The sequence below is a fragment of the Dipodomys spectabilis genome, unplaced genomic scaffold, assembly GCF_019054845.1.
Source record: "Dipodomys spectabilis isolate Male_0828 unplaced genomic scaffold, ASM1905484v1 ptg000030l, whole genome shotgun sequence".
In the NCBI taxonomy this organism is placed as follows: Eukaryota; Metazoa; Chordata; class Mammalia; order Rodentia; family Heteromyidae; genus Dipodomys; species Dipodomys spectabilis.
Genome location: NW_024870707.1, coordinates 3,859,913 through 3,881,464, shown reverse-complemented (window position 1 = coordinate 3,881,464; position 21,552 = coordinate 3,859,913). Strand labels below are relative to the sequence as shown.

The following is a 21,552-nucleotide window of genomic DNA, read 5'->3' as shown; positions in this document are numbered from 1 at the left end:
TTTCAAAATATAGTGAAAAGGGGCTGGGAAGGTAGCTCAGTGGTAGAGCGCTTGCCTTGCATGCTCGAGGCCCTGGGTTCGATTCCTCAGCACCACATAAGCAAAAAGAAAAAAGCCGGAAGTGGCACTGTGGCTCAAGTGGTAGAGTGCTAGCCTTGAGCTGAAGAGCTGAGGGACAGCGCCCAGGCCCAGAGTTCAGGCCCTACGACTGTACCACAAAGATAGTGAAAAAAGTCAATCACAGTAAAAGAAAATGTAATTAAGTGGGATACAACTGATATTAAATTTTGTTCTTATTTGAATGGATCTGATTTTGTCCCAAATAATTTATGGTTATATACAGGTTTTGTCAACATAAAATCATATACAATGATACATAACCATATGCTGTAGTAACTTTATTTTTCATCTGTCTCTTTTTAAAATCTGTCACAATGTAGAAAAACGATGTAGGTTAGCATAACAGTACAAATCAATGTACAGTCTCTGATTTTTATCAACACATTTGTACTCCAAACAACATATTCACAATATTGTCTCCTTTACATCATTTTTATAAGTAGCTCAGTAAGCCTTAACAAAATTCTAGATATTTAATTATCTGTAACAGGAAACATATGTAATGAACATCTGTGCTCTCTTTACAATATCATTGAATTCTATAAATATATTTTCATTCTATTATGTCGAGTGCATTGTTTGCCATATATGAGTATTAACAGCTAGAAAATGTAAGGCTTTTCTTACTTGAACACTCAAATTAAAATTGCTTCTTCAATTATATTCCCACAATACATGCATTGCCTATAGATTCTGATGCTCTCATCTGAGGTTCTATCAATCCTGACCAGTCTTAGTGTACAAAAGTAATATGTGTAAAAATATTCTTGTAAAAAAGATCTTGTTTTGTTAAGTGATTTAAAACCATTATATTTATATTTTTATTTTTGCCAGGCTTGGAGCTTGAACTGGGGCATGAGCACTGTCCTTGAGCTTCTTTTGCTTAGGGCTAGAACTCTACCAAGTGAGCCATGGTGCCACTTCTGATTTTTTCTGCTTTATGTGGTACTAACGAAATTAATATAGGGTTCTTTTGCATGCTAGGCAAGCCCTCTATCACTAAGCCACATTCCCAGCCCGGCAACTATTATATGTTTGTACATTTACTTTGTGAATAAATATTTACTGAACTATTTTCCAGGCAGTCTTACAGAATACCACATTAATTTTTTTAAGTTCCTAGCCGAGTAAAGGAATTATGTTTGAAGAATACTTACCAAGATCACAATTGGTGATAAACAGTCTTGAAACTCATTTGCTTTTTTTCTAAGAAGCTGAACTTATCTGTCATGTGACAAACTTTTCTTATACTTTTGTACATTCCGTTTTGTTATTCTGACACAAATTACAATTATCCAAAAAATCTGGTCAGATTGTTTAAATGGGGAGATTACCATGAAGGTATATCTCTGACGAATGTGAAGGAGCTACTGGTACTAGAAGAAAAGCATGTATTCCTGTCTCCAGGCTGTTAAGTGCAGGGCTCCTCTTTTAATGGGTCTGGGGATTGTGCAACACTTTGTCATCCACCATGACCAATTTTATGAAATGTTACTTGGCACATCATCAAGGATAAAATTTGAAGAACTGAAGTCTGACTTTTTCACAAAGAGGCTCCACAGTGAAGAGTAGCATCATTTGATAGCTTTGATGTGATAATTAGAAAAATCATTTATTTCTTAAAATGAAACAGTAATTCTGTAAATAGATGTAATATAATAAAAACTCTACTTAATATAATTTTTTCCAAGTCTTTCCATTTCCTAACAAATGGGGTAATGTCATTCTTTTTGATGATCCATTCATCTACTGCGGGGCATCTCGGTTGGTTCTATATCTTAGCTAAGGTAAATAATGCTGCAATAAACATAGTCGTGCTGATAGCTTTAGTATGGTCTTGTTTGTGATCATTTGGGTAAATGCACAAAAGTGGGATTGCTGGGTCATAGGGGAGCTCTATGTGGAGTCTTTTGAGGAACCTCCATACTACTTTCCAAAGAGGTTGAACAAGTTACACTCCCACCAACAATGCAGTAATGTTCCCTTCTGTCCACATCCCCTAGAACATCTGTTGTTATTTAGAGTTCTTGACTATAGCCATTCTAACTGGAGTAAGGTGGGATCTCAATGTTGTTTTGATTTGCATTTCTTTTATGGCTAGAGAGGTTGAGCATTTCAATTATCTATTGGCCATTTTTAATTTTTTCTTTCTTGTTATTGCTTCTAACGTATTTATAAGGTACCACATGATTTTTTTGTTGCTTTGTATGTCCCTCCCCCACGGTGTAATGCCTGTTTTCACTGTTTTTGATGTTGGCATAATTTGGGGAGGGTACGGGTAAAAACAAATTGTTTAAACAGGGATACAGGTTGACCCATTGCAACAATGAGATGTACAAGATGCTATGTCAAAATACGAATTTTACAATTTAGGCAGGGATGGGGGATTGGGGATGGGTGGGTGGGAGTGTAGTTGTGGAGATGGGAAGGAAGGGATTGTAGGGGAAAAGCAAAGGAGGAGACGACAATGATTGATAAGAAATGTACTCATTACCTTACTCATCTAAATGTAACCCCTCCTCTGTACAATATTTTCACAATAAAAAACTTATTTAAAATAATAAATAAAACCCTATATAATGTTTGACTATTATGAAGAACATGCTTTATTAGATTATTATAACAATATGATACCACAAGATTGAATGTTACAATTTTCATCACAATATATTTAATATAAAAAGTGTGATTCTATCAAGAGTAAAATGTGTTCATCTTGTAGATACACTTTTCTAATTTGGGGAAGGGAAGGGAAAAATAAAATGCTTAGACAGGGATACAGGTTGACCCATTGTAACAATGAGATGCACAAGACACAATGTTGAAAAATGAACTTCACAATTTAGACAGGAGCAGGGGCAGTGTAGTTGTGGAAGTGGGAGGGAAGGGACGGTAAGGGAAAAACAAAGGAGGAGGCAACAGTGCTTGATAGGAAATATACTCATTATCTTGCTCATGTAACTGTAACCCCTCTGTAAAGTATATTTCCAATAAAAAGTATAAAAAAAGAACTACACAGTATAAAAGATAAATAAAGAAGTTTATATGCCCAAATTACAAACGATAAATTATGCATCAAAATTGGAAGCTGTAAATGATAGCAAATGAAATTTTAACCAGTCTATAACAACATTGCAATTTCTCTATTTCCTTTAGTGAAAGTAATACTTATCTGTATATAAACATATAGAATTGAAAAGATTATCATGTTATCTATTCAGTATCTCATGTTTATTGTATAAAAAGTTTATTTTTATTGTTTATATTGTGCTTTAGTTCTTTTTTCTTCTGCTCTTCTGTTTTGTCTTACTGACATATTTTCGTTTTTTCTCTCTCATGATTTTTTTCTTAAAGCTTCACCCTTATATTTCTTTCTTTAATATCTTGCTTTTATTCTTTTTTTCTTGCCCTACAGACCTATTAATTACTTACTAATGTTTATATCATCGATAATATTGATATCTCAGTTTGTATTATAAGTATCTTAGCTTGTTTCCTTCTGATTTTATTTGGTGTCCAGTTATATTTCCAGTTGTTATCTTACTATATTTACCTATCTGTTTTCTTTTAAATTTTACCTCCAAACATCAGGGCTGTGAATGTGCACAACCAATGAGACTAAAAGAGGATACTCTTAGATGCTCTGCCTAAGTCAACTTCATATTTAAATAAAATAATATTCATATGGAAAAAACTATACTATATGCAAACAAGAGACCTTTCTTTTTTCTTTCTTTCTTTTTTTCTGGTCGTGGGCCTGAAATCTGGGCCTGGGCGCTGTCTCTCAGCTCTTCAGCTCAAAGCTATCACTCTACCACTTGAGCCACAGCGCCACTTCTCCCTTTTTTTCTGCTTATGTGGTCTTGAGGAATCGAACCCAGGACCTCATGCATGCAAGGCAAGCGCTCTACCACTGAGCAACCATCCCAGCCCCTCTTTCTATCCTTCCTTCCTTCCTTTCTTTTTCTTTCTTTCTTTCTTCTTTCTTTCTTTCTTTCTTTCTTTCTTTCTTTCTTTCTTTCTTTCTTTCTTTCTTTCTTTCTTTCTTTCTTTCTTTCTTCCTTCCTTCCTTTGTTTCTTTCTTTCTTTCTTTTTCTTTCTTGTTCTTTCTCACTTTCTTTTTTCTCTCCTTTTTAGCTTCTGATAGTTCTGTCTTCTTTATCTTACATACAGTGTACTTTAAAAGGGTTGCAGAGAGGACACAAAATTCAGGGAGAAAGTGAAGCAAAAGTACAGCAGTGGAGCTCACTGGACATTGATGAAAATGAACTATACAACTTGTGGATGGAGACGGGAGAGAGGAACTGGGAGAGAGTGTGGGAACAGAAGACACTGTATGAAAGGACATGTATGCATTAGCAGGCTCATGTAATTCTAATTCCTTTGTACCTCACCTCTGTAATCACAATGAATTAATTTATTAACAATAAAAAGGAAGATATGGGTATGCTCAAGATGAAACCTGGAATCTATAGAGAAGGAAAACCAGAAACACTAAACAAGGCACAGAAAATGTATTCAATAAAATTGTAATAGAAAATTTCCAAAATATAAGGCAGTATGTACATGGAAGTATTGGAGATATTTTATATCTTAAATAGGAATGACCAGAAAAGAAAATCTCCATGACAAATTAACATTCACAAGTATATAGAAAAAAATTACATTTAATGATGCAAGAGTCAGTTACTAAGGTAATCTCATCAGAATATTATCAACTCTCTTTGAAGAAGTCCTAAAAATCAGGAATTAATGGTATGATATAGTTTTCCTGAGATTTTAAAAAAAATAAAAATTGCCCAATGAGTTAACTAAGTCAGTAATTTTATTATTTCATGATACTTTGTAAAGCTATTTACAAATATTTGTAAAAACTAGTTATTAGTAAAGAATTTTATTATCAATTACAACTCAAAAGAAAAAAGAAAGAAAGAAAAAAATGAAGAAAGAAAGAAAGATCATGTCTAGATTGCCCAGCACAGTAATCAGGTAAATCAGGAGAAACATCATATAGAGGGCCACCTGGATCTCTCCATAGTCTGTCAATCCCATAAGGGTGAAGTCAGCTACCTTTGTGTTATTCCAGGTTCTCATCATGTGCTGACAGTAAAAAAATTTAAGGTGATACTTAGCCTAAATGACTTAATATTGTTACTTCCATGAATACCCAATATCTCTATAAATAAACTATATCAAGCAAAATATAATAGTGTATTGATACTAGGCTATAGGAAATGTATTTCAAAATTATATACTTATGAGTTGACAATACAATGAAAATAAATTGCCATGCTCTGGTGGTTCATGCCTATAATCCTTGCTACTCAGGAGGCTGAGAACTGAGGATCAGAGTTTGAAGCCAGGCAGGAAAGTCTGTGAGACTCTTATTTCTTACTAAGCACTGAAAACAAAACAAAACAAAAAAAATGGTCAGTAACATGGGAGGGATCACAATGGCAGACTTCAAACTCTACTATAGATCCATAATAACAAAGACAGCTTAGTACTGGCACAAAGACAGACCCAAGGACCAATGGAATAGAACAGAAGTTCCAGAAATGAAGCCAAATGCCTACAGTCAGCTGATATTTGACAAAGGAGCCAAAGACATATAGCGGAAGAAGCACAGTCTCTTTAACTACTGGTGCTGGGAAAACTGGGTGGCCACATACAGAAAACTAAAAGTGGACCCCAGCCTGTCACCATAACCAACATCAACTCAAAATGGATTAAAGACCTTAACATCAAACCTGAAACTCTGTAACTACTGGAGGACAGAGTAGGAGAGACACTTGAACTTATAGGCACAGAGAGGAACTTCCTGAACAGAATTCTGGGGTCACAACAAGTTGGAGAAAGACTCAACAAATGGGACTATCTTAAAATAAAAAGTTTCTGCACAGGGAAAGATATAGAAACCAAACTGGAAAGACAGCCAACTAACTGGGAAAAAATATTTACCAGCAATATATCAGATAAGGGGTTAATATCCAGTATGTACAGGCAACTCAAGAAACTAATCCCTCCCAAACCCAACAAACCAATTACTACATGGGCAAGGGAAGGAAAGAGAGACTTCTCAGAAGAAGAGATAAAAATGGCAAAGAAACACATGAGGAAATGTTCACCATCCCTGGTTGTGAAGGAAATGCAAATAAAGACAACCCTGAGATACCACCTTACCCCAGTCAGAATGTCCCACATCCTAAAGTCAGCCAACTACAAATTCTAGAGGGGATGTGGAGAAAGAGGAACCCTATTACAAAGCTGGTGAGAATGTACACCTATAAAACCACTTTGGAAAGCAGTCTGGAGTGTCCTCAGAAAGCTAAATATTCACCTCCCCTATGATCCAGCCATATCACTCCTAGGCATCTATCCTGAACAACAGGAACCAGTATACAAGGACACATGCACCTCCATGTTTATTGCAGCACTGTTCACAATAGCCAGGATATGGAAACAAACCAGATGCCCCACCACAATGGATCCAAAAGTTGTGGTATCTATACACAATGGAATATTATGCAGCCATTAGAAAGGACAAAATAATGGCATTTGAAGGGAAATGGATGGAACTAGAAGAAATCATGTTGAGTGAAGTAAGCCAAGAGCAAAGAGAAAAATGGCACATGGTCCCCCTGATAAGCAGATGTTAAATCCAAAATGTAAGGTGATACAACAAATAAACAATATTCAAGACACAAAGGACCTCCAGTTATCTGGTTAAATCATTACTAAATGATCCCATGCTGCTGACCACACATATGGTATATATTTTTCTCTATTTAAAAAATGTGATTCAAGCATTAAATTCAAATATTTATTTTTAAACTATATTCCAAATTGTAAATAATCACACAAGTAAAACAAAAAAATCTCACAGGTTCATTTTCTGTCACCGGAAGGACTACCCTTCAAATTTTTAACATTTGAACACAAAAAAAGATGAACCATACATAGAATTTTTCAACCCCATAAGCTTACAGTAATTCAGGCCTAAAGAATTTTAAAATTAACTTTGAGTTTGTCTGAGAATATACTTATCTTACATCTTAACATTCTTCAATAAATTTGAAGAGAAAACGGTCCTTAATGTTAAGCATTAATTTCCTATAATATAATAGTCATAGTTTAATTAAGAATTTCAAAAATACTACTTTCAAGTTTATGAATTAAATTTACTGAAAGTAATTTTAAAAACAGATGCGAATATACTTATGAAAAAGCATAATGCAAAAAATAAATAAAACTATACAGTGATGGGAATTTGTTTTCTACAGATAAAGTCTCACACATGATTTTAGCTTGAAGATTATTATAGATACTTTTGGTTCTGTGGACCTGGAATTATGATTTATCCTGTAGAACTGAGGAAATGGGATGAAAACTCAATGGTTTCTTAAAAGGTGTATAGGTAAGAAATTATTTCATACAATAAAGGAAGTGAGTACTAAAACCATTATCACAGAGTCTATTGTTAAGGCAAAATAAGGGTTTTCATAATATAATAACTTCATCCTGCAATATTCACTGAATTTTTATGGCATACTTTAAAGAATTATAGCCAAATTTTATATTTTAGACAGTATTTGTCTCCCATCGAAACACATGCTTTGTGACCTGACATTTTAAAATGGACTTCTGTTAGTGTATTCCTGGGAAAGCCAATCACATTTTGAGAAATGATGGGTAGCTGAATATAAACACATACAAACGAACCAGTTCTTTTTTCTGAGAAACCAGGAATAATGAATCTAAACATGTCACAGCACTGTCATTTCAGTTGCCCAGCATCTCCTATCTTCTGCATGACATGAATGAAAGCATTTTTCACTTTATTGTTCCTAAGACTATAAATGAGTGGACTATAAATGAGAATTTTATCTTCAGTTAACCACCAGAAACTCAGAAGGGAAAACTTCTTTTGGGACAGAACCCAGGTCCTAAGTTCAAGTTCCAGGGAAGGAATAAATCCAGAAGAAATTAGAAAGGCACTTGAATTACAACGTTAAAGGAACAAAACTTAAATGTTAAAGACAAGGCAAAGTGTCAGTCACATCAATGATGTTCATCTCCCATGTGACACATGAACCAGAAATCAAGATTTACCTTCTCTCAGTGAGGACACTGAAGATTAAATATTCAGTTAGCTAATAAGCACTGTACACATAACAAATTACTCAATGCAATAAAAAAGGATTACTAAAACTTTTATATAGATGTCTCTTCCTTAAGAAAATTCATTATGCATCAAAATTATGGTGTATATTGAATATTGTATGATTTAACAGCCGTAGGCAAGTAATTTTTGTGGTATATTATTTACCCATATATGCTTATCAATTATCACCTAGAACTTCCATATAGTTTTCTAATAATAAATTCTTGGAAATGTCCACTGTGGTAACAGAAATGAAGGGCAATTGAGTATAAGCATGTGCAAACAAGTCAGTCCTTTTTCCTATAGAGCACTGAAGATGAGTATAAATGCTTCACTTCGCTGTCATCTTAGTTGCTTGGAGCCCCCTCTCTTCTGCACAACTCTAATGAAAGCATTCTTCACTTCCTTGTTTCTAAGACTATAAATGAGTGGGTTGAGCATGGGGATCACAATCGTGTAAAACACAGAAGCCACTTGATCCTTGCCCAGGGAGTAAGACTTCTTGGGTTTTAAATAAGTAAAGATCATAGTGCCATAGAAAATGGTGACCCCCAGGAGGTGGGAGGCACAGGTGGAGAAGGCTTTCTGCTTTCCTGAAGTGGACTTAATTTTTAGAATAGTAGACAGAATAGACACATAGGACATGGATATTGTAATAAGGGACAGCAATAGGGTAGAACCAGCACAAATGTATATTACAGTTTCAGCAACAAATGTATTTTTACAGGATAGAGCTAAAATTGGAGATACATCGCAGAAAAAGTGATGAATTACATTGGAGCTGCAGAAAGGCAATCTGACTATGGAGAGCACACTGAAAGAACAATCCACTAAGCCAATCATGTAAGTCCCAGTAACAAGGGCACAGCAGAATCTTGAGGACATTATAACAGGATACTGCAGAGGATTGCAGATGGCCACATAGCGATCATAGGCCATTGCAGAGAGGAGAAAACATTCAGCACCACCAAACAGGATGAAAAGGTAGAGCTGGGTGAAGCATCCAGTGAAGGAAATGTTCTTGGTAGAAGTCAACAAGCTTGCTAAAGTTTTAGGGGTGATGACACTTGAGTAGCTGAGGTCAATGAATGAGAGGTGAGTGAGAAAAAAATACATGGGCGTGTGAAGCTGGAGATCTAGACAAATCAACATGATCATGCCTAGGTTGCCCAGCACAGTAATCAGGTAGATCAATAGAAACAGCAGGGAGAGGGCCAGCTGGATCTCTCTAGAATCTGTCAGCCCCATTAGAATGAAAGAGGGCACGTTTGTGTTATTCCAGGTTCTCATTGCTGGCTGATCTAAGCTGTTGAAAAATTAAAGGTGAAACTTTCCTCCAAATACTTCAGAGCATTTCTGTTTTTACAATTGATTCTCCATTTTTATAATTAATTTAGGTGTTCTGAAAATGAATAACAAGTTTTCAAAATATAGTGAAAAAAATCAATCACAGTAAAAGAAAATGTAATTAAGTGGAATACAGTGCATATTAACTTTTGTTCTGATTTGAATGGACCTGGTTCTGTCCCAAGTAATTTACGGTTATAAACACATTTAATGAACACAAAGTCTTCCACAATGCTATATAACCACATACCACTGTAACTTTATTTTTCTTTTTCTATACTTTTTTATTGTAAAAATGATATACAGAGGGGTTACAGTTACATGACAAAGAAATGAGAACATTTCTTATTGAGCATTGTTGCCTCCTCCTTTGTTTTCCCCTTTCATCTGTCTCTTTTTAAGAAAAATTATATAGCTTAGCATGACAGTAGCAGCCCTTGTAGAGCCTCTGATTTTATCAATACAAGTATACTACAACCACCATGTTCACAACATAGTCTCCTTTTACTCATGCTTATAATTAGCTCAGTAAGCCTTAGCAAAATTCTTGACATTTAACTAACTGTAACAGAAAACATCTATAATGAAAGTCTGTGCTTTGTTTACAATATCAATGAATTTTATAAATATATTTCCATTTTATTAACATTGTGTTGTTTGGATTAATTTTTTGCCATACATAAGTATTAATAGCTAGAAAATATAAGGCTTTTCTTACTTGAGCACTCAAATTAAAAATGCTTCTTCAATTATATTACCACAATATATGCATTGCCTGTAGATTCTGATGCTCTCATCTATGGTTCTATCAATCCTGACCAGTCTTAGGGTAAATAAGTGATATGTGTAAAAATATTCTTTTTAAAAAATGAACTTTTTAAAAACCATTATGTTTTTATTTTTATTTTTTATTTTTTGTCAGTCCTGAGGCTTGTACTCAGAGTATGGGCGCTGTCCCTGAGCTTCTTTTGCTTAGGGCTAGCATTCTAACATTTGAGCCACAACACCACTTCTGGCTATTTCTGCTTTATGTGGTACTGAGAAAGTTAATCCAAGGCTTTTATTTGCATGCCAGGCAAGCACTTTACCACTAAGCCACATTCCCAGCACCAAAACTATTATATTTTACTTCATGAATAAATATTTACTGAACTATTTTCCTGGCTGTCTTACAGAATATTACTTTAAAATACTACATTATTTTTTTAAGTTCCTAGCCTAGTAAAACAAGTATGTTTGAAGAATACTTACCTAGATCACAATTGGTGGGAAACAAATCTTGCAAACTCATATGCTTTGTTTTTCTAAGAAGCTGAACATAATCTATCATGTGACATACTTTTCTTACACTTTTGTACATTCCATTTTGTTATTCTGACACAAATGACAATTATCCAAAAATTCTGGTCGGATTGTTCAAATGCAGAGATTACCATGAAGGCATATCTGTGACAAATGTGAAGGAGTTACTAGAAGAAAAGCCATGTATTCCCGTCTCCAGCCTGTTAAGTGCAGGGCTCCTCTTTAAATGGGTCTGGGGATTGTGCAACACTTTGTCATCCACCATGACCAATTTTTATGGAAGGTTACTTGGCACGTCGTCAAGGATAAAATTTCAAGAGTCGAAGTCTGACTTTTTCACAAAGAGGCTCCACACTGAATAGCTTTGATAGCTTTGATGTGATAATTAGAAATTTATTTTATAAATTGAAACATTAATTCTATAAATAAATGTAATGTAATAAAAACGCTATACAATGGTTGACTATTATGAAGAACATGTTTTATTAGATTGATTATAACATAGCATGATACTAGCAGTTTGAAGGTTACAATTTTCATCACAATATATTTTATATAAATGTGTAATTCTATCAAGAGTAAAATGTATTCTTTAAAAATAAAGAGATCATATGCCAAAATTTAAAAAAGATAAATTTGCATCAACATTGGAAGATGTAAATGAAAGCAAATGTAAATTTTAACCATTTTAACATTACAATTTCTATTAATTATTTCCTTTTGTGAAATTAATACTTATTTGTATATAAACATATAGAACTGAAAAGATTATTTTTTTATGGTGAAAATACCATACAGAGGGCTTACAATTACATGGGCAAGGTAATCAGTACATTTTTTTTCAAGCATTGTTGCCTCCTCTTTTGTTTCCCCTTCCCATCCCTTCCCATCTCCCCCACTATGTCCCCCCAACTCCCCTTTCCCCACCCTCCACCCCTACCCCCCTGGCCAAAGTTGTAAAGTTCGATTTTCGACATATCGTCTTGTACATCTCATTGTTGCAATGGGTTCCACCTGTATCCCTATTTAAACAATTTGTTTTTTCCCTTCCTCTCCACAAATTATACCAACATCAAATACAGTGAAAACAGGGGTTATACTGTGGAGAAGGGACATACAAAGCAACAAAGAAATCATCTTATAAATATGTTAGAAACAATCACAAGAAAGATGAAACATTTGAATCCTTATCTTGAGGTTCATTTCGCCTAACATCAACTTATCTGACCGTTTCTGCTTGTGTCATATTATATATTCATGTTCATTGTATAAAAAGTTTATTTTTTATTGTTTATATTATTGTGGTTTAGTTCTTTTTTATTTAGTTCTTCTGTTGTGTCTGACTCTAAAGGCATTTTATTTTTCTCTCTCATGATTCTTTTTCAGAGCTTGACCCCATATATTTCTACTTTCTTTAATATCTTGCTTTTCTCCTTTTTTCTTGCCCTAGAGATCTATTTATTATTTATTAATGTTTATGTCATGATACTATTTATGTCTCAGTTTGTATTATAAGTATCTTAGTTTGTTTCCATCTGATTTTTTGGTGTCAAATTAATATTTCCAATTGTGATCTTAGTACATTTACATATCTGTTTTCTTTTTAATTGTGCCTCCAAACAACAGGATTGTGAATCCTGGCAAAAGTGCTCACCCAGCTTGTCCCAAAGAGGGTACTCAGGTGCTATGCCTAAGTCGGCTTCATATTTATATAAAATAATATTCATACTGAAACAAACTACAAGATATGCAAACAAGAGACCTTCCTTCCTTCTTTCCTTCTCTCCTCTCCTTCCTTCCTTCCTTCCTTCCTTCTTAGCTTCTGATATTTCTATCTTCTTCATCTTACGTGTAGTGTCTCTTTGAAAGGGTTGCAGAGAGGACACAGCAATCAAGGGGGAAAGTGGTGAAAAGGTACAATAGTGCAACTTACTGGACACTGATAAAAGTGAACTATGCAACTTGTGAGTGGAGATGGGAGGGAAGAACTGGGAAAGAATGAGGGAATAGAAGACGCTGTACAAAAGGAAATGCATGCTTTAGCTGACTCATGTAATCGTAATTCCTCTGTAACTCACCTTTATAAACACAATAAATTAAATTAATAATAATAAAAAGGAACATATGGATATACTCAAGGTGTAACATGGAATCTATAGATAATAAAAAGCATAAATACTAAATATGGCACAGGAAACATGTTTAATAAATTATAATAGAAAATTTCTAAAATATAAGGAAGTATGTACATGGAAATATAGGAGATAATTTGAATCTTAAGTAGATATGACCAGGAAAGAAAATCTCCATGACAAATTAAAATTGTACAACTATATAGAAAAAGTATTATATTTAATGGTACAAGAGGCACAATCTAAACTTCTTTACTAAGTTTATCAGAATCTTATCAGCCCTCTTTGTAGAAGCCTAAGAGCTTTGGAATTAATGATAAGAAATATATTTCCTGAGTTTTAAAAAATTAAAAAAATTTACCCAGTGAAGTTACTAGGTCAGTAACCTTATTATTTCACTAAGGCAATTAATGACTATTTACTCAAAATTCCAAAAATCACTCATAGAAATCTTACATACAGATGAGGAAGAAAAATCACAAATTGGAAAACTCTTAGGTAGATTAATGAAGGAGAAAACAAAATAATAAGTACAAGATAGATAGTAGATGGAACAAAGTATATTCAAATCAACCAAGGAAAATAATATAATTTACAGGAATTTTCAAATAGTTCTCCTTAGTAACAGTAAATGCAAATCATTTTAACTCTCTACTTGAAAGATGCAAATTAGCTGTTTATATTTAAAAGCAATAATTCAATGCTTGATGTGTACAAAGTGACAATATGTCAACCAATGTAGTTCCCGGTTTTTAATCTGTATCACCTCTAAGAGTTTTGTTTTTTTAATTTTGGAGGGTGTATTTTAATTTTCTTATCTATTTGAAAGCAACTTTATTTGCTTTGAAAAGCATCAATTATTTTATGTGACTGTATTTATTTTTCTTGGAAATTCCACATATTATTATAGTTTCTTAAAAAATTCTTTTTATTTTATGGTTACTGTGGAGGTGATATACATAGGGCTTTACAGTTACATGAGCCAGGTAGTGAGTACAATTCTTTCTTTGTCATCTCTTTCCTTGCTTTCTTCTTGTTTTTCCTTCCCATCTCCACCTACAAGATGTACAGTTCACTTTGCACTTAGTGTCTAAGGAGTACCACTGTGGTATCTGTTCACCTTTGGTTCCACTTTTCTGTGTTCCCTCCTTACCCATCCAAATACAAACTAACAAAGAAGACAAAAGGGAAACAAAACAAAAACAGCAAAAACAGCAACTAAAGAATTGTGTTTCCTTTTCTTGGAGTTCATTTAATAAAATATTATTTTATATGATCATATGCACATGATTATTGAGTCTGTGTCAATGTCGAACACTCCTATGCATATCCTTCTTTGACCTCAGATGAGTCTTATATAGTTTATCATGTCCCAGTGTATGTGTAAATGCAAACAAATGTAAACATATATATATATATATATATATATAGAGAGAGAGAGAGAGAGAGAGAGAGAGAGTGTGTGTTTAAGAGTTGTTTATAATGTTTGAATCCTTCCTCAAGAGCTTCCTGCACTACTTGCTAAGGTGAGTATTGGTGAGGTTTCTTGCAGTTCAAAGCAAGCCCTTCTTGTTTCAGGAAAAATAGTGGTTAGCTTCTCTGGGCCAACCATATGCAAGGACAGAGTCAACAAGTCCCTAGAAGACAACACATTGTTTCATCCCCAAATATAGGTTACATAACTATGCTAGTAAAGCTATTACCCAAGTAATGTTTAAAAAACAAAGTAAGAATTAAAAGTCTCTCTCCCTGTCTGTTTCTCTCTCTCTTTCTCTCTCTTTCTCTGTTTCTTTCTTTCTTCTTTCTTTCTTCTTTCTTTCTTCCTCCCTTCCTTCCTTCCTTCCTTCCTTCCTTCCTTTCTTTCTTTCTTTCTTTCTTTCTTTCTTTCTTTCTTTCTTTCTTTCTTTCTTTCTTTCTTTCTTTCTTTCTTTCTTTCTTTCTTTCTTTCTTTCTGTCTGTCTGTCTGTCTTCCTTTCTTTCGTCTTTCTCTCTCTCTCTCATACACACACACACACACACACACACACATACAAAGTAAAATAATAGAAAATAATGTTCCAAGCAAATCAAGGGTGAAATGAAAATAAAGTGTAAACAGAAATTTGTATTTGTAACTGTCATCTCTTTCAGAAGAAATAGAGGTCATATATATTCAGAAAAAGGAAGACAGGATTGTAGAAGATTGTAAATTAATATTCAACAAACAATTTGTTGAAATTTCATAAAACAAATCGTACTGGACATAAGGTGACAAGCAGGTCAATTGGTAGCACAGTACTTTAATACCCTAGTCACATTAGTGGATGTGTTATCAAAAAATTAAAGTAAGAAGTTCAAGTTGGAATGAAGAATAAGTCATAAGAAATTAAAAAAAAATTCCTTGTTTCTTAACAGACCATGAAGAAGTGCTAGTAAAATTTCTTGAGAGAAGCTACATAAAATATTCAAATGTTTAAAGATCGAATAAGAGATTTTGTATTATCAATGTCCCAGAAGAAATCAGAGGAAATTTAAATTTCCTAAAATCAAATGTAAAATATACAATGTATCAGAAACTTTAGGATGAAGCCAAGGAAGTTCTAAGAGAAACTTTATAGCTATGAGTGACATATATAAAATTAATACACATCATAAGTGAGCAAAATAATTGTACATGTTCAGACCTTTGAAAAAGAAGAACAAGGCATAGCCAAAATTAGTATCAGAAACAAATACTAAAAGATCAATATGGAAATTAACAAAATAGAGAGTAAAATAAAATCATACAAAATATAATGAAGATTTGCCCAAAAATGAGTTGATTTTTGCCATGTTGGTTCTATGAAAAAGTTTATTAATGGATTATCAGAGATGATATTTGTAAACTAATTATTCATATTCTTCTATCCCATTAAAAATACTTAACTTACTTTTATGTTTTATAACAGTACTATAATAGTACTAAAAGTATTATTTATGTAAGTCACTTACTTTTCATTTATATGTTGTGGTCATTATTATTTTTCTACTACAGTATTGGATAATCTGAAATTGACTATTCAGTTCCTTCTTGGATTGAAATTAATGCAAAATTATAATTAGTCAAATAGAATGCATTTCCACTTCATGATGAAGATGACAAATATGGTTAGGTTTTGCTCCTAAATGCCAAGTAGAAATAAAATACTAATGACAAGACAATAATAGGCATGCGTTTTTATTAATAATAGTTCAACCAATGCTAGTATTTAAAGCTATATGTTCAATAATACACATGCAATCAGTTGAGAACATGAGCCCATACAGTTAGAATCTGGATCATATCATAACATATACCAACAATGTTATACACACTTAAAACAACTGAGGGATGTATTTGGAATTCATTGGTACAGATATTTCTAGAGAAATAAAAAAGCAAGATACAAAATATTGTACAGTGTGCAGTGATGAACTAAAAAAATCTTCAAAGCACCCAAACTTATGAAGGCACTAACGTTATAAAGAGGGAAGTCTTACCTAAGGTGGAGATTTTTCTATAAGAACCTAATGGAGCTCTAGAGAAATACAGTGACATGTCTCACGAAGTTGTTGCTTGTCACCATTTAAAAATGTCAACTATTATGTGTTGAAAATTTGGCAAAAGTCATATCAGGCAAAAAATGACCCCAAATCTATCTATGGTCATCCAGATTGAATCACATGAGTGACAATGATCTTGTAATATTTGAAGTCTGGAGTATGGGTCAATAAAAGTCATGTTTTACAGAAAAATAACCATAAGTGTAACTCCTGGCCAAGTGATTCACTCTGTATCAAGAGCTTTCTGCACTGAATGATGTCTACAGTTTCCAGTTGTGCTTACATTGATAATTTCTCTTTAACTTCTTCATGTGGCTGATAGGAAAATTTTTGTTTTTGTGTTGTTGTAGTTTAATGCTCACACATTTAGGTTTCTTGGTAAAATTCGAATGCATGCTTTATTGCTTTGTATTTGTACTGTTTGTTAATTTAGATATAAAAACAGATTCCTTATTTATACAAAAGCTCACATAGCCAGGTAAACGTGTTTAAGCATGATGACATGGTCAAGGCCCCTTTATTCCTTGATGTATAGCAATATGTGGGCTTAAATAATCTTCTAATGCAGAACAAAACAGTAACTCCAATCTCAAATTTCAAGGTAATGAGTTCTCATTGGCGTTCTCATTGTCAAGAGTCTCACTATTTTCTCTATCAGTGAAATAATCACAAACCTTCTTGGCTTTTCATTGCCATACTCAACTCCCATCAGCGAAGACCTTTACTCGGCCTGAGCCTCAGGAGCGCGTTTTTGACATCTTTGTTCCTCAGGCTGTAGATTAGAGGATTCAGCATCGGGATAACAATGGTGTAGAACACGGAGGCCACCTGCGTCTGGGTCAGGGATGAAGTGTTATCGGGCTGCAAGTACGTGAAGATCAGAGACCCGTAGAAGACAGTGACGCCCGCCAGGTGGGATGCACAGGTGGAGAAGGCCTTCTTCCTGCCTGCTGCGGACTGGATCCTCAGGATGGCTGAGATGATGGCCAGGTATGTGACTGTGATGATGAGCAGAGAGCTAAGGAGTGTGAACCCAGCTAGAATGAAGATCACCAGTTCTGTGCGGAAGGCGTCTGCACAGGACAGAGCCAAAAGTGCTGTGGTGTCACAGAAGAAATGGTTGATGCTGTAGTCGCAGAAGGTCAAGCTGCTTATTACGCAGACAGATACCAGGGAGTTGGTGAAACCTATGGTGTAGGGCATGGCTCCCAGCCAATTACACACTTTCTGGGACATCACCACTGCATACAGCAAGGGATTGCAAATTGCTACGTAACGATCGTAGGCCATGGATCCCAAAAGAAAACATTCACTGCACACCAAACCGACAAAAAAGTACATTTGGACAAAGCAACCCAGGAAGGAGATGGATTTCTGTTTGGATTGGAAATTTATCAGGGCCTTGGGGGTTACCGTAGATGAGTAAACTATGTCAATGAATGCTAAATTGCTAAGGAAAAAATACATGGGTGTGTGAAGCCGAGAGTCAATTCTGATTAACATGATCAGCCCCAAGTTCCCCAAGACAGTGAACAGATAAATGAAGAGAAACACAAAGAAAAGACTGATTTGTAACTCAGGGTGATCTGTAAATCCAGAGAGGATGAAGAGAGTTACTTCTGTGAGGTTGTTCCCAGCCATTTTTGAGCATTCAGGTTTTAATCTGACCTGCTGAAGAGCAAACAAAAAAGTCAAGTTGAAGAAGGACTAAAATTCACTTGAAAACAGGGAAAGTCTGAAATAAATGTTGCAGTTAAGCCTGTAAAAGACATTGTGAATCAATGGAATGTGTTACCTAAATGAGACTTTAGAATAAAAGAAAAATGAATGTGTGTAAATCAAATAAACCATATTATGCAGTGCCTACTTCACTGAACAATGATGTATCAATATTGTTCCACTAAGTGTGATAAATGTGCTAGGCTATTTAATAGGGAGTATATACATAGAGATTATGAGATCTCTGAAATATCTCCTAACGTTTCTGTACATCTAAATGCATCCCAAAATTTAAAAATTAGAAATGGTAAAACATAAGAAGTACTAGAAATGTACAAGTCTACCAGAGCTCACTTAAACTCTAGCATAGAGACTATAATATACAGAAAACAAAGAACTATTATAAGCAGACATGGGATTTATGCTGGAGTGTTAGGTTTTACAGAACTGACAGATACAAAAATTTCCAAATTCATAATTACATAGGATTTTCAACACTCTAAAAGCTACCTACCATAAATATCTACCTAAATTACCTATCTAGTATAATTTGGAGAGATTTATCCTGAGAAATGCCATCTGCTACCAAAGCAAATTACTTGCCCAAGATTACAGATTTAGCAACTTATTTTCTGGAAAAGAAGCTATAAGTTGTACATTTAGGGTTATTTTAGAAGTTTAATTTTAAAAAAAAACCTTCTTAGGGAAAATTACTGATGCATGCATAAAATAGATAAACCTTTGAAAAATTTTATTTTAGAAAGAAAAGTAGCAACAGCTTTCCAAATGCTTATTGATATAAAAATGGGTAGCCTATACTTCTACTTTTTTAATCACCCTTCCTTTATATTGGAGATTGAAAGGCACATGTAGACATTCTACTTTTTTTAATCACTTACCCTTTCTTTCTATTGGAGACTGAAAGGCACTTGTAGACCTTAATCCAAAATGTAGTTCAAATCGTTTCATCTGTGTGACTAGAAAACATGACTGTCTCCAATTTGAAGCACAAATGACATCAGACGATAGCCAATTCATTGCCAAGTAGTTGTTTTGAAGCCAAAAACAAGAAGTCTAAAATCAAATGTTTAAAGCAAAGAATTAAATGATAACGTCATCTCAGTAGGAGTACAAAAGTTATCTTCCTAATTCAATTGACATCAATACAAAGAAAATTGAAACTGGTATATACAGATAGGCCAAATGGGTTTCAGATGTTTCCCAGAGAATCCATATTCCTTTGTTTTAAGTCCAATGTATCATTTCATGTTTCCTATATTTACAAGTGTTTCTATTTATTCATTCTTTAATTTGGAAGCATTTCCCCCCTGAAAGCCTATGGTCCTGCTTGTCCCTAAAAACACCTTTGAAAACAGAAAAGGTAAAAAGGTATGTACCTATGACCAGATAAGATGATGTTAAGCGAAATGAACCCCAAGATAGGGACACAAGTGTTTTTTTTTTTTCTTGCAATTGTTCCTAACATATTTTTAATACACCATATGATTTTTTTTTGTTTCTTTGTATGTTCCTCCCCATTGTATAACCCCTGTTTTCACTGTATTTGGTGTCGGTGCCCTGCATCTTGTATATACACTTCTCTAGCTTGGGGAGGGGAAGGGAAAAAACAAAATGCTTAAATAGGGATACAGGTTGACCCATTGCAATAATGAGATGTACAAGATGCTATGTTGAAAAACAACCTTTACAATTTAAGCGGGGAGGGAGGAAAGAAGGGGAGCGTAGTTGTGGAGATGGGAGGAAAGGAATGGTAGGGGAAAAACAAAGGAGATAACTTACAATGCTTGATAGGAAATGTACTCATTACCTTGCTCATGTAACTGTAACCCCTCTGTACAGTATATTTACAATAAAAAAGGACTTAAAAAAAGAAAATACATTGGATTATACAAACATTTAGTAGAACAAAGTTGAACATAAAAAGCACCTACATACAATTCTTACACACACATACACATGCATCATACATGCATGTGGATTATGGAAAGTCTATGATGCTCAAATTAGACTTACCAGGGACTCAGTAATCCAAAGAAAGTCCACTTCCTTTCAACTATTGTCTACTTATTTGTATCTTTAGTATTTTACTTTCATGTATCGCTCTGAATCCTGTGAACTGCCAAAACAACAGCTTGTCTTTGTTATTGCAGAAACTGTGGCTGCTGCTACTCTTATCATTGAACTCTATTCCTCTATCCTCTATCAGGTACCCTTATATAAATATTATGAAGTTGGTAACCATATGAGTAGCTTTGATGATACCCTTGAATGTTACATATATTACTTTCCATTAATAATGCATCTCATTGAGAATTAAAAGTTCAGTTTTAGCCCCAATCTGACTTCGTCTATAGGATAAATTTGATATTTCAAAAGTGGCCCTGCCACAAAGGAGTTTCTTCTACCATCTAGTATATAATATACAGTTCTTATATTTGCATTCCTCCCTGCAAACCCTGAAACTCATCTCATAAAGGATTTGATCAGTCACATCTAAGATCTCTTGAGATTTGCATTTTAATTATACTCCAAGGTTTTCCTAAATTGCGTGCAGAGTGTCTCCAGTGAAAACACTGGAAAATACATACATTTCTCTTTTGTTTATTTCAGTGCATGTGGCCAAAAATGTATTTATTTATTTATTTTTTTGGTCAGTCGTGGGGCTTGAACTCTGGGCTTGGGCACTGTCCCTGTGCTCTTCAGCTTAAGGAGAGCCCTCTACGGCTTGAGCCACAGCACCACTTCCAGTTTTCTAGTGGTTTATTGCAGATCAGAGTCTCATGGACTTTCTTGCCCAGGCTGGCTTTGAACCACGATCCTCAGATCTCAGCCTCCTGAGTAGCTAGGATTACAGATGTGAGCCACCAGCGCCTGGTTTTGCATTGAAAATTTTAAAGTGATATGTTCTTTTGAGATTCATAGTGATATATGAAGAGTGCTTAGTTTCCTTAGTCCTTTCCAACTCTGACTGTCTTTTATAACTATAATACTTTTTCAGATTACTGCTAAGTATTTAGTAGAAAATCTCTCAATGTATACTTGCTTTGCATTTTCTTATTATTAAGTTGAGGTTCATTTGCTATTTGGATGAGTTCCAGGTAGGTAATGCGTGTGTTTTTCTCATTTTATCACATAGAATGTAAGGTTAATAAGTGATACTAATTTTATACTTGACCCCTTAAGTTT

The 21,552-nt window shown here is 34.3% G+C and overlaps 2 protein-coding genes across 2 annotated transcripts; both read right to left on the bottom strand.

Moving 5' to 3' along the window:
* Nucleotides 1-8,626: 8,626 nt before the first annotated feature.
* On the bottom strand, nt 8,627-9,574 carry LOC122105234 (olfactory receptor 8H1-like). The gene has a single exon (XM_042676380.1). It carries the CDS (start codon nt 9,572-9,574, stop codon nt 8,627-8,629), a length of 948 nt encoding a protein of 315 aa, XP_042532314.1.
* Nucleotides 9,575-17,334: 7,760 nt separating this feature from the next.
* LOC122104740 (olfactory receptor 8I2) lies at nt 17,335-18,267 on the bottom strand. The gene has a single exon (XM_042675676.1). It carries the CDS (start codon nt 18,265-18,267, stop codon nt 17,335-17,337), a length of 933 nt encoding a protein of 310 aa, XP_042531610.1.
* Between the last annotated feature and the right edge of the window lie 3,285 nt (nt 18,268-21,552).